Raw genomic sequence first — 11818 nt, 5'->3', positions numbered from 1 at the left:
AGCAAACAAATGACAGAATACTTTTTCTGAAACCTTAACTGTGGTACCTGTTATGGCAGCTAACAGGTAATGAGCTTTCTTATTTTCCTCTTTACTTCTCTTAACCTTTAATTTATGTCTTAGCAATCAGATTCTGCCATCATGCATTACCACTTCGTGCTAGTTATGTTGACTTTTCTCTTCTTTTGTCTCCACTTTTTTCACCCGTATTTGGACACTCGGCGCATGGCTCTTTTGTTTACGTTAGGGATCAGTTGTTAGCGCTGCGCCCTGCAGCTGCGCTACCGGCAGACAGACCCTACGTCCCCAGTGAGGGAAGAGACAGGGGTGATGTCTCCCGAAGGACACCTTACACACCATCTCTCCTTCCTGTAATCACTGTAAATGTGAGATCGCTCCCTGATATGATTGAGGAGCTAATGACACTAACCCGGTCACAGTGGCAGTACCCCAACACTGCCCGGTACTCCCTCTGTGAGTAGGCTGCCCGGCTTCCAGCTGCTGCGGGCGGACAAGACGAGAGACAGCGGTGAGAGGAAAGGAGGGGGGCTGGGGGGGCAGTGTTTGTTAAAGACAGTTGTGGTATCCCTGGGCACATCGCTGTGAAAGAACAACTCTGCAACACAGACATTGAGACATTAGCCGTTAGCATCCGTGGAGGCAGCCTGTGACTCTCTGTGGTCCGCAGACTGCAAACGCAATCTCCGAGAGCTCTTCTTCTAATATCAGGGGACTTTAATCATGTCTCGCTGGACTCCACACTGCCCACCTTCACCCAGTATGTGACCTGCCCCACCGTAGGCAATAAAACATTGTACTTAATGTATGCCAATGAAAAAGTGGCATACAGTTCATCACCTCTCCCTGCCCAGGGAAGATCTGATCGTAACCTAGTCGTAACCTTGTCCCTGTGTGCAGCCCTTAGTGTGCACGGAGCCACTAATCACCCACGCAGTGCAGAGATGGTCCGTGGAGGGCAAATAAATAAATAATAAAAGCAAATAAATGACAGAATTCTTTTTTTAAACAAGTGGAGACATTAACTTTGATCAAAATCCTTTTGTGTTCAGTTTAAATTAATACCACTGTATAATAGCCTTCAAAATTAATAATGTTAACAGTATCTCAGGAATATTTTTGCCCTTTCAACATGCATTATAAAAACAGATATGCAGTTTTGAATAAGACCTGTATGTACGTTTTCTGAAAAGTGATGTAAATAAATAATCTCAAAAACATGAAATAATAGTTTCCCATGTAAACTGGAGATGTCCTTGTCAATGTCATCAGAGTACTCTGGATGTCTTAAACGAATTTGAAACATAAAACCAGAGAGTGACACATGACATCCGATACATGAGCTGCCTCATGTTGCTTCCAGGTGGGGAAAGAATGAAAAGATAAACCATTTTCAACCTTATTCCCTTGCCGGTCGTGCGATCTAACTTTACAACCGACCGCACAGCAAGTACGAACCATAGCTGGTGTTATCCATGTACTTTCGCTCCTCTTTCGCTAGCGCTTTGTTTGGCCCAGAAACATGGCGCCTCAACCAAAAATCCAGGCCACGCCCCCTCTCGTAACATCACGCTCCAAAAGCCCTATTAAGCTAATCGTTGTGTCACTTCTGGTATTTCAGACAATCCCTTTCCGTCAAGGATTTTTAATTTGTTGTGGGATTTTTTAATTTGTTGTGAGTTTTTGTAATTTGTTGTGGGGGTTTTTAATTTGTTGCGGTTTTTTAAATTTGTTGCAGGTTTTTAATTTGTTGTGGTTTTTTAATCTGTTGCAACTTGCACTTCCCAGCCACCGTAAGAAAAGGAGTCAGCGTCCAGATGCAGTGCAAACTTTGTTTGACCTCTACAGTCATTTCAGCTTACAAGACTTCGGCGTTTAATCTAAAAAAACACATTGAGGTAAGAGGTTTTACATGTACAATATTGCTTTCTTATTTTTCATGTTTGTTAAGGTTATTAGTTTGGCTAAGATATTGTCACTGCCATTGGTTAGCCTGATATTAAAATAAGACGGAGCTAGCTAAAGTGTGTGTGTGTGTGCATGCATAACTGAGCTACAATTCATAGGAATGTTTTAGCTTATTATTTGGACAACCACCGTCCTTGCAATAAATTAAATTTGTAGTCATTTAAAACTCACAGGCCTACAATCAGCTGGCCTATATTAAAAAAAACAAAAAACTGGCACACAGTGCTGAGCTGCATCTCAAATTAATCTTCCAGCTCTCAGCTGACATGTACCAGAGCCCGATTGATGGATCAGTTGATCAGTATCATTGGCCTGATATAGGTCTATCATGGTGACATGGCTCGTAATCAGTAGGGTTATATGTTTCCCAGCATGATATATTTATATTATATGTGATCCCTTTTCTTAAATTAGATTTGCTATATACACATATTTTGCTCTCTTAGTATTTTTAGGACCTGACTGATACTGAAAACTTTAGGGTGATACTGATAAAAAGGAGTTAAATATTTAGATACTGATACATTGGTCGATACTCTTTTTACAGATAGTATACAGATTACAGAACTTAGAATGTATACAGAAATACATGTTTTTTGCAATGATCGTTCAAAATTGGTTTACACTTGTGAATAAATACAGCAATATATCTGCAAAATTTGACCAAATTCACCACTCTTTTATACTATGCTAAACAATCAAAAATTAGCTCAAGTCTAGTTGAATGATGTTTTTAAAATGTATTTTCCTTTAGTGTTAATCACAGTGATGTTATGAAGTAATGTATGAACCTGACGTATGATAATATTTATCTCTACAGAGGAAACACCCATCGAAGATTGAGCAGTACAATATCACTGTGGCATCAACATCTCGTCAGCGAAAGACCACAGCCACACCAAACAAGCTCTCAGCAAATACACAAGCCAAGTTACCAGACCTGATGTTGAGAGCTGCAAACAAACATGTTCCACAAGCAACTGTTGACAAGCTTGTCATCAATTTCATATGTGAGGGTCTACAGCCATTTGCAGTGGTAGAACAGCCATCTTTCAAAGAATTAGTTACCACATTACAACCTCAAGCCAAAGTCATCTCCAGACCCACTGTCCGTGCCAGAATCTGTGAAGCTGCTGATCACATGAAGATGACTTTGGTTGCAGGATTGGATAAAGTCAAATTTGTTGCTACCACTACTGATTGTTGGTCAGCTCATCAGAAAAGTTACAGCATGAATGACACCTACAAGAGGCTCTCCCGTGCAACCTTTGCAAAATGCCAGGCCATTTGGAACAAAACTGGCCGGTCTCATTTGGCTAATGAAGTGGTAGAGGACAATTGTTGTGTCTAAACTCAGACCCTGCTGTATCCAGGACTTATTCCCATGAAAGAAAAACAAGGCAACAGCGATTGATTACTTGCGCAAGGGAGGCCTCCTTGGTATCTTAGCTCATCACGAATGACCCCGACGATGGCCTCCTCTCGCTGCCTTTTATTGAGAGACAGTTCACACAAAACAATAGTACCTCCCCTCATAAACCCCCTTGGTTACAAAGACAAGGCACTGTATGCATATGTGTGTGTGTGTGTGTGTGTGTGTGTGTGTGTGTGTGTGTGTGTGTGTGTGTGTGTGTGTGACCTCCTACTGGGCAGGAAGCTTACATCAAAAAGACCTTCACATGGATGTTGCCTGTAATAAAAGACTACAGCCCCCCACCCAGAACCTCGAGAATCTGGGGAGGGGGACAGTGGAATTCCTTTCATCCTACAGTTAAACAATGTAGAAATGGATGGTAAGCATAAAAATGACAAACATTTAACAATTCACTCTAACAACAAGTGTGAGCTACAGATCATTCGTCCCAATGCAACACGGTGGAATTCGACCTACCTTGCCATTGAAAGGATAATACACATCATTGATGAGAAGGGGGAAGATGCCATCAGGAGCATTTGTGAGGAGTTCAAGGTGAAAATGTGAGTAAAACCTACCAATATGGTTGCAAATTTTGGGAATTTTCCTTAATGGATGGTTAAAAACGTGAGCAGACTCTTAATATTAAATCAGAAGATCCCTATTATAGTCATGGTGGGTTTTGTTGTTGTGTCTTACAGGTTGAGTCCTGCAGAAGTTGCCTTCCTTAGGGAGTACTGTACCACCATGAAGCCACTGGTGAAAACTTCAAACATCCTTCAGTCTGAGTCCACTTCCTTTATGGGATGGCTCCTGCCAGTAATCCAACAACTACTGTCCAAACTTAGCAGGCTGGAGACATCAAGCAAGACGTGTGTCCCACTCATCAGAGTCCTGCAAAATGGCCTTCAAAAGCGTTTTGGACTGATGATAGAGGATCCAGAGTTGGCTGCAGCTGCAGTCCTCTTACCCAAGTTCAAGACTTCCTGGACTGACAGAGCAGATGTAATAGAGGCTGGTAAGGATTCATGTGATCCCATTTTTGTGTATTTTTACATTTGAACACATGCTTAAGTGAGTATTTCCCCTAATACGTTGTAAGTTATTGATGGTCTGTCCTGAATACTAAACAATCCTTTTGGAGAATTTGCCGATTTTAAATTTGTGTTCAGGAATAATCACTGAAATTTAAATACAGGGTCCGTACGGGTGCTTGAAATCCTTGAAAATGCTTGAATTTTAATGTTGTCTTTTCAAGGTTTGAAAAGTGCTTGAATTTTAGATGTGGTGCTTAAAAGTGCTTGAAAGTGTAACTGTATTTCATTCACCACAAATAACTATCTGACTGAATAGTTTTCCATCCATCCATCCTCATCCGCTTTATCCGAAGTCGGGTCGCGGGGGCAGCAGCCTAAGCAGAGAAGCCCAGACCTCCCTCTCCCCAGCCACCTCCTCCAGCTCATCCGGGGGAACACCAAGGCGTTCCCAGGCCAGCCGAGAGATATAATCTCTCCAGCGCCCTGGGTCTGCCCTGGGCCTCCTCCCGTGGGACATGCCCGAACACCTCACCCAGGAGGCGCCCAGGGGGCATCCTTGTCAGATGCCCGAACCACCTCAACTGGCTCCTTTCGATGTGGAGGAGCAGCGGCTCTACTCTGAGCCCCTCCCGGATGGCCGAACTTCTCACCCTATCTCTAAGGGAGAGGCCAGCCACCCTTCGGAGGAAGCTCATTTCTGCCGCTTGTATCCGCGATCTCGTTCTTTCGGTCACTACCCACAGCTCGTGGCCATAGGTGAGGGTCGGGACGTAGATCGACCGGTAAATTGAGAGCTTCGCTTTTACACTCAGCTCCCTCTTCACCACGGTAGTTTTCTTATCAGATCAAAATTTCCCCGCCTGGGCTGCCATGTGTCTATTTCAACTTGTGACTCCGCCCCTCCCTCTGCCAGTCGGTGAGGAGTGTGCTAACATACCTGTAGGTTGCTGTTTTAATGAGTGTTTAATGGAAAACAACAATGGCGGAGTTTGCGCTCTCTAGTCGCATGATAGGTGAGTGCTAGTAAATAATTTTCCAGTACGTGTACGTTACACATGCTATTTTTTAAAACTATGATTATTATTTTGCTAGCTATCAAACTCGCTGGAGAAATGATTGAAATGCACTGAGTGTGATGCAGTATGGCAGCGCTATTTTGGAATATGCTGTGAACTTAGCTAACATTACTTAGCAGTAATATGAGTTAATTTGCTCAAGTGAAAGCTTTAAACATTAGCCCGATACATAACTAGCCAACTTAAGGCTTTCTGATTAACCCTCTGGGGTCGATGGACCCAGAGTCTCCATTTCAACTTGGGTCGAACGTGCGGACTTCAACCTAAATACCAGTTTTTAATTTGTGTTGTTTGGGTTTTTTCGAATACAATAGTGGCGTTTACTCCTGGAAGAAAAACGGTAAAACGGTGTTTTCTAGTGAGAGCGCTAGCAAACACGCTTTGCTTGTGAGTGAAAAAAGAAAAGGAAAAAACACTCCTTCCCTACTGGTGGAAAAATGTACCATGTCGACCAATCAAAAAATGATATGGCAACATGTGGCATTTGGTTGTTTGGGAAGAGAGGGAAGTTTTAGAGTGACCGGCGAGAGAGAGCGAATTAGCGAAAGAGAGAGAGAGTTTTGATACGTGAGAGATTTGTGACGTTTACTGTGTTTGGAGTCTCAAGTTAGTGTGTTGTCTTGTGTAGTTAGTGTGTAGTGTAGTCGTTGTTTTGTTTTGTGTGTCAGTTCTACAAGTGAATGTCACAGTTCCTGCAAAAAAAGCCACCAAAGGCAGATTGCAGTGTAAACGCTGTCCCCACATGGAAAACAGGAGTGACACACCTACTGTCAGACCTGCAGGATTTACCATACCATATAACTTTGTTGTTTGCAAAACTTGTGGATATTTTTAAAAATGTACAATTTCTATTTGCATTTCAAGTTATGAAAATGATTCGTTAAACATGCTTGTGGTTTTTACAGTCAAAAATATCACTTTCTACTCGTATTTTAAATTTTGTCTGAATTTAGATAAATTGTGCTGATACATTATGTCAAAATGAGTAAATAACAGATTGGCAAGATAAACAGTTTCTTTTCTTTTTTTAACTTTTTATTTTGTACTTTTCCAAATGTATAGTTCACGCAGACAAAAATATGAAAAGGAAGAGAAAAAAAACAAACAAACAAACATAAAACAAAACAAAACAAAACAAAAAACGAGGAAAGGTCCCTGCCTTATGGAACTGAATGAGTCTTGTAGGCTATCCATTTTGCCCACTGTTTTCGATGTTTGTCAGATTTCAGTCTCAGAGTGTAGGTTATTTTCTCCATTATATATATTTCCTCGATTACATCAGTCCATTCTTCCAATTTTAAAGGGTCACTTTTCAGCCAGTTTTTTGTTATTACCTTTTTGCTTGACAACAACATAATTTTGAACAAGTATTGGTCCTCCTTTCTTACATTTCCCCATATTCCAAAATACATTACTCGTGCCTCACACGGCACTTCATACCCCAGCACTCTCTTCATTGTTACTGTAATGCTTTCCCAGTAAGGTTTGATATGTTTACACTTCCAAAACACATGAGAATGATTGGCGTCCCAGTCTCCACATAATCTCCAGCATCGTTGGGATGTTTTCAGCTGCTTGCTTTTAATATAAGGAGTAATAAAGAACCTAATCACATTTTTCCAGCCATATTCTCTCCATCGTCTAGAGCTGGTGGAATTATGCTGTGTGAGACATACGGATCGCCAGTCATCCTCTGACAATTCAAGATGTAATTCAGATTCCCACTTTTGTTTGATATATAATGTTTCATTCCTATTCAAATTTTGCAGACCATTATATAATTTCGATAAAATTCTTGATGGAGGATTTTTATATGCACCTGTTATTATTTCTATTATCTGGCTTCCTTCTCTCAAGAGCTTCTTACTAATTTCTGTATTGTAAAAATGTCTTAATTGAAAGTACCTAAATAAGTCTGATTTATCCAGTCCAAATTGTCTCTGTAGATTCTCGAAGGATTTGAATGTTTTCCCGTCTATTAATGTGCACATTGCTGTAATTCCTTTATTGACCCATCTTAAAAATGTACTGTCCCATTGTCCACTTTGGAATTTTCGAGAAAATGCAGGCCAAATCAACAATTTACAGTCTTCTATAATTCTATATTTCTTCACTGTAATCCACCAGAGTTTAATAGTGAATTCAGTAATAAAATTTATGTTCATAGACTGTATAGTTTCCTCTCCCAATCTTGCTTGTGGATAACATGATGAGCAATAATTTATCTCCATATGCTTCCATTTTGAGATATAATCCGGGAACACCAGTAAACAATATATCTCAGCTGGGCTGCATAGAAATATTCCTTGAAATTCGGAGGGCAAGTCCTCCTTTTTCTTTTCTTAATTGGAGTATTTTAAATCTTATTCTTGGCTTTGCCCTTTCCAAATAAATCTACTAACTAATTTATCCCATCTAACAAATTGTGCATCTGGTATATGGCAATGAAGTGAATAGATACAGTAGTCGAGGAAGCACATTCATTTTATTGCCTCTATTCTTGAACTGAGGTCCATGACAAGTGGAGCCCATTTAATCAAATCTTTTGAATTGTATTACTAATCTTTACATAATTTGCCTCGTATAGTGTACTTATTTCACTAGTTAGATAGACACCTAAATATTTGATCTTATTTGAGTCCCATTTTAATTTATATTCGTTTTGAATTGAATCTTTGGGGAAATAATTCAGACAGAGTACTTGAGTCTTTAAGATATTTAGCTTATACCCTGAATTTTTGCCAAAATATTTTAATGCTTTAATCAATCGAGGTCGTATCAGGATCCTGTAGGTATATAATTATATCATCAGCGAAGAGACCTATTCGTTGTTCAATTTTAGAAACTGAAACCCCTTTTAGGTCTGCACTTTGTCAGATATATACTGGGCCAAAGGCTCGATATACAGAGCAAAAAGGGCTGGACTCAGGCAGCAACCCTGCCTGGTTCCTCTGAAGAGCTCAAAACTGTCTGTCAGGTCCCCATTTATTTTAACTCTAGCCAATGGCCTGTGGTACAAGGATTGTATATACTCGATGAAGATACTGTTAAAGCCCATTCTTTTCAAAACAGCAAAAAGAAACATCCAAGAAACTCTATCAAAGGCCTTTTCAGCATCTAAGCTCACTAAAGCTGTTGGGATTTTCTCTTTATTAACTTCGTTAATTATATGTAATGTGCGTCGTATATTATCTTGTGTCTGTCACCCCTTAATGAATCCTGTCTGGTCTTCATCCACCAAATCCGGGAGAAACAGCTCTAAGCGTCTTGTGATTATGGATGTAAATAATTTATAATCCACATTTAAGATGGAGATTGGGCGATAAGACTCACAGTTTTCCTTGTTTTTACCTTCTTTTGGTAAGACTGATATAATGGCCTCTTTCCAAGAGGGTGGACTTTTAGCGTGTTTTAGTGTCCAGTTAAAAGAATCTATCAAAATAAGAGCCAAGTCCTCTTTAAAAGTCTTATACCACTCATTGGGATACCCATCACTCCCTGGACTTTTGTTAGATTTCAATCTCCTTATTGCCCTATCCAGTTCTTCCTTAGTGATTGGTTTAGTTAAAAATTCATTTTGAGTTATCCCAATAGAAGGAAGGTCTAACTGAGCCAAGTACTCTTCAATTTCTTGTCCATTTTTCTGGTCGGGTTGATTATACAATGTTTTATAGTATTTTTGAAAGGCATTTTTTATCTGTGTTGGTTCATATAGTAGTTCCTTAGTATTTGGATCTCTAATCTTATTAACTGCATTACTTATTTGTATTGATTTTAATCGTTTAGCCAGTATTTTGGTTGCTTTGGAACCAAACTCATAAAATGTTTGTTTTGTGAATCTCAGTTTCTTTTCTATTTCCTCCATAGACAGATCGCTTAGTTGTTTTCTTACATCTTTAATGCTTTCAGCCAAGTTGGCACTCATATCTGTATGTTGTTTTTTTTAAAATCTCTTAATTGTTGTTCTAATTTAGATAAACAGTTTTAAAGGTGAAATATAGAGGCCAAATCAAAAGTTGTCAAAAACGCCAATTATACCCTGGACACCAGAGGGTTAAAGGCTAAAAGCAAAGTTGTCACCAAGTACTGTTTATATTTGTGTGTATTGCTGCAGCTTTTTTAAGTATTAACTTGGTGCCTTTGGGTGAAATAATGGTAATATGAGGGACCGAGCCATATGGTCACAAAGAATAGCCACGTGTTTCTGTGCTACCAAAGTTCCCCGGCTTTCATTCAAAATGTGTTTATCGTCAGCACCTACGCATTAAACTACTTAAACATTGTAAATGTCTTCACGCTCACACTGAGACCTGTGGGGCACTATCTGCCACTGAGACAGTACACACATTTATATGTGTATTTGTATATGTGTGCTGGAAAAGCTTGAAAAGGGACCTTGAAAGTGCTTAAAAAGTGCTTGAATTTGACCCTGAAAAAGGCGTATGAACCCTGTAAATAACAAAATCGTGTTATCTACTTGCAATTACAGCCTTGGCATACATTAAACAACATCTTGAAACGACGGAGCATGAGAGTGAGGATCAGCAAAGAGAGTCATCTGATGAAGATGAATTCTTCTCCAGACCAATCTCCAGAAGGCTGCAAAGTGCAGCTGAGCTTGATGGTTATCTTGCTTGTGCCACAGACACCATGGAGCTGCTGCACTCCTTCTCAGCCATCAAAAACCTCTCTCTTAAACTGAACACAACTCTACCTGCTTCTGCTGCGTGTGAACGACTTTTTAGCTGTGCTGGTTTACTCTTCACAGCCAAACGAAGTCGGATAGCCTCTGTTAATTTAGAAAACCAGCTCTTGCTGAAACTGAACAAAAGGTTCAGAAAGTAAAGTGTGACAGAAATGCTAAGAGTTTAAGACACTTACCTGCCTGTTGTTCAGTGTATGGGGAAAAGTTTAAACGGTTCTACGCATGTTCAGAAACATTTTTGTCATTGTTTTAACAAACAAAATTCCTTCTTTTATATCTACATTTATGTACAAAACAAGTTACCTTTCTATACCTTGTTCATCTGAAAAATGTGCTTTGAACATAAATATTTATACTGGTGAATCGAGTTGAATGCCTGCTATTGACGACAGAATAAAACATCAGTCTGTTAAAAAGTAATTAATACTCTGAGTAGTTTTTGAGAAGAGTACTTTGTACTTTTACTCAAGTATTTTTTTTTTTTTTACACCAGTACTTTTACTTGTAATTGAGTACAATTTAACCAGTGTAACAGTACTTGTACTTGAGTACAAATTTTGAGTACTCTTTCCACCTCTGGTCAAATAAGTCCCAGCTGCTGGATGATGTATTTAAATGTTTAGTAATATTTTTAAACACACATGATTTTTAAGTTGTCACCTCACATCTATGAAACGTTGCCTGTAGCTTCCTTGTTTTCTCCTCTGTGCAGAAGTCCTGTTTTGTTTTCCCTGAGAGGCAGTAATCTGAAATAGAATCTGTGGAGGAGCTATCTGACCCGCTCCTGTTAGCGTTTGAGCTCAGATCTTCACTAACTGATAAACTCAAGATGATTAGTTCACTGTAAGTAAAATAACTTAAACTGGCCTTCCTGAGCCCTGTGTTTGAGTCCAGCCTGCACATTAATTATGAAAATTAGTATCTATGCAATAAATTCAATCAGCTGTTTTTCCAGCACAACACATTCATTTTTCATTCATATTTTTAATCCCTCATGTAAATATTGACACTTAACCATATATATATATATATATATATATATATATAAACACCCAGCACGCCCCTGCGGGCGGTTTATCCTTCAAGCTCGGGTCCTCTACCAGAGGCCTGGGAGCTTGAGGGTCCTGCGCAGTATCTTAGCTGTTCCCAGGACTGCGCTCTTCTGGACAGAGATCTCCGATGTTGTTCCCGGGATCTGCTGGATCCTGTCGACAACGCCAATGCAGCTGGATAGCGTAGTGGTTAGACTACACGTCTTTGGAGCAGAGGATCGCAAGTTCGATTCCTGCCTGGGGCGTCTGTATCCAGTAAGGGTCCTAAGGCTAGACCCCCTATGCTAAGCAAGCCTACCGCAGACATGAGCGAGACAGATAAATATGAAGGCATGCCGGCTCGGACGTCGCCCGGATCAACAAGGTCCGCGTCAGGTGTTGAGGAACCAGGGCACCCTGACGACAAGTGGGCTACTGGAACAAGAAGGCATCGGTGGGCAAGAGATGAAAACAGGGCGTTGTTGGAATGCTACTACGCAAGTAACCCTGGCGGAAGGGGTACGTGAAGTACCCTCAGAAGTTCTGCTAGATGATGTTAATGCAGCACT

At 40.2% G+C, this 11818-nt stretch overlaps 1 protein-coding gene across 2 annotated transcripts; it reads left to right on the top strand.

Annotated features, from left to right (window-relative positions):
- The first annotated feature begins 347 nt into the window (after positions 1-347).
- Positions 348-10638, top strand: LOC120437359. 2 transcript variants are annotated; one of them, XM_039607907.1, is made up of 5 exons: positions 348-529; positions 1807-1916; positions 2807-3963; positions 4102-4418; positions 10003-10638. In XM_039607907.1, the coding sequence occupies exons 3-5, from the start codon at positions 3773-3775 to the stop codon at positions 10356-10358; spliced, it is 864 nt and encodes a 287-aa protein (XP_039463841.1). In that variant the 5' UTR covers positions 348-529; positions 1807-1916; positions 2807-3772; the 3' UTR covers positions 10359-10638. The 2 variants fall into 2 exon arrangements, with proteins under 2 accessions (XP_039463841.1, XP_039463840.1); XM_039607906.1 differs by having other exon boundaries at positions 348-1916.
- Positions 10639-11818: the final 1180 nt, after the last annotated feature.

This window comes from Oreochromis aureus, linkage group 3, assembly GCF_013358895.1.
Source record: "Oreochromis aureus strain Israel breed Guangdong linkage group 3, ZZ_aureus, whole genome shotgun sequence".
NCBI classification, from domain to species: Eukaryota; Metazoa; Chordata; class Actinopteri; order Cichliformes; family Cichlidae; genus Oreochromis; species Oreochromis aureus.
Note: the sequence above shows the minus strand (reverse complement) of the source record. Positions and strands in the feature narration are given on the sequence as shown.

Bases quoted from the DNA above. Each gene is read 5' to 3' on its own strand.
- LOC120437359 (XM_039607907.1), top strand. From the start codon at position 3,773: ATGGATGGTAAGCATAAAAATGACAAACATTTAACAATTCACTCTAAC. The intron at 3,964-4,101 runs GTGAGTAAAACC...TGTGTCTTACAG, and splicing joins GAGGAGTTCAAGGTGAAAAT to GTTGAGTCCTGCAGAAGTTG. The intron at 4,419-10,002 runs GTAAGGATTCAT...TTGCAATTACAG, and splicing joins AGCAGATGTAATAGAGGCTG to CCTTGGCATACATTAAACAA.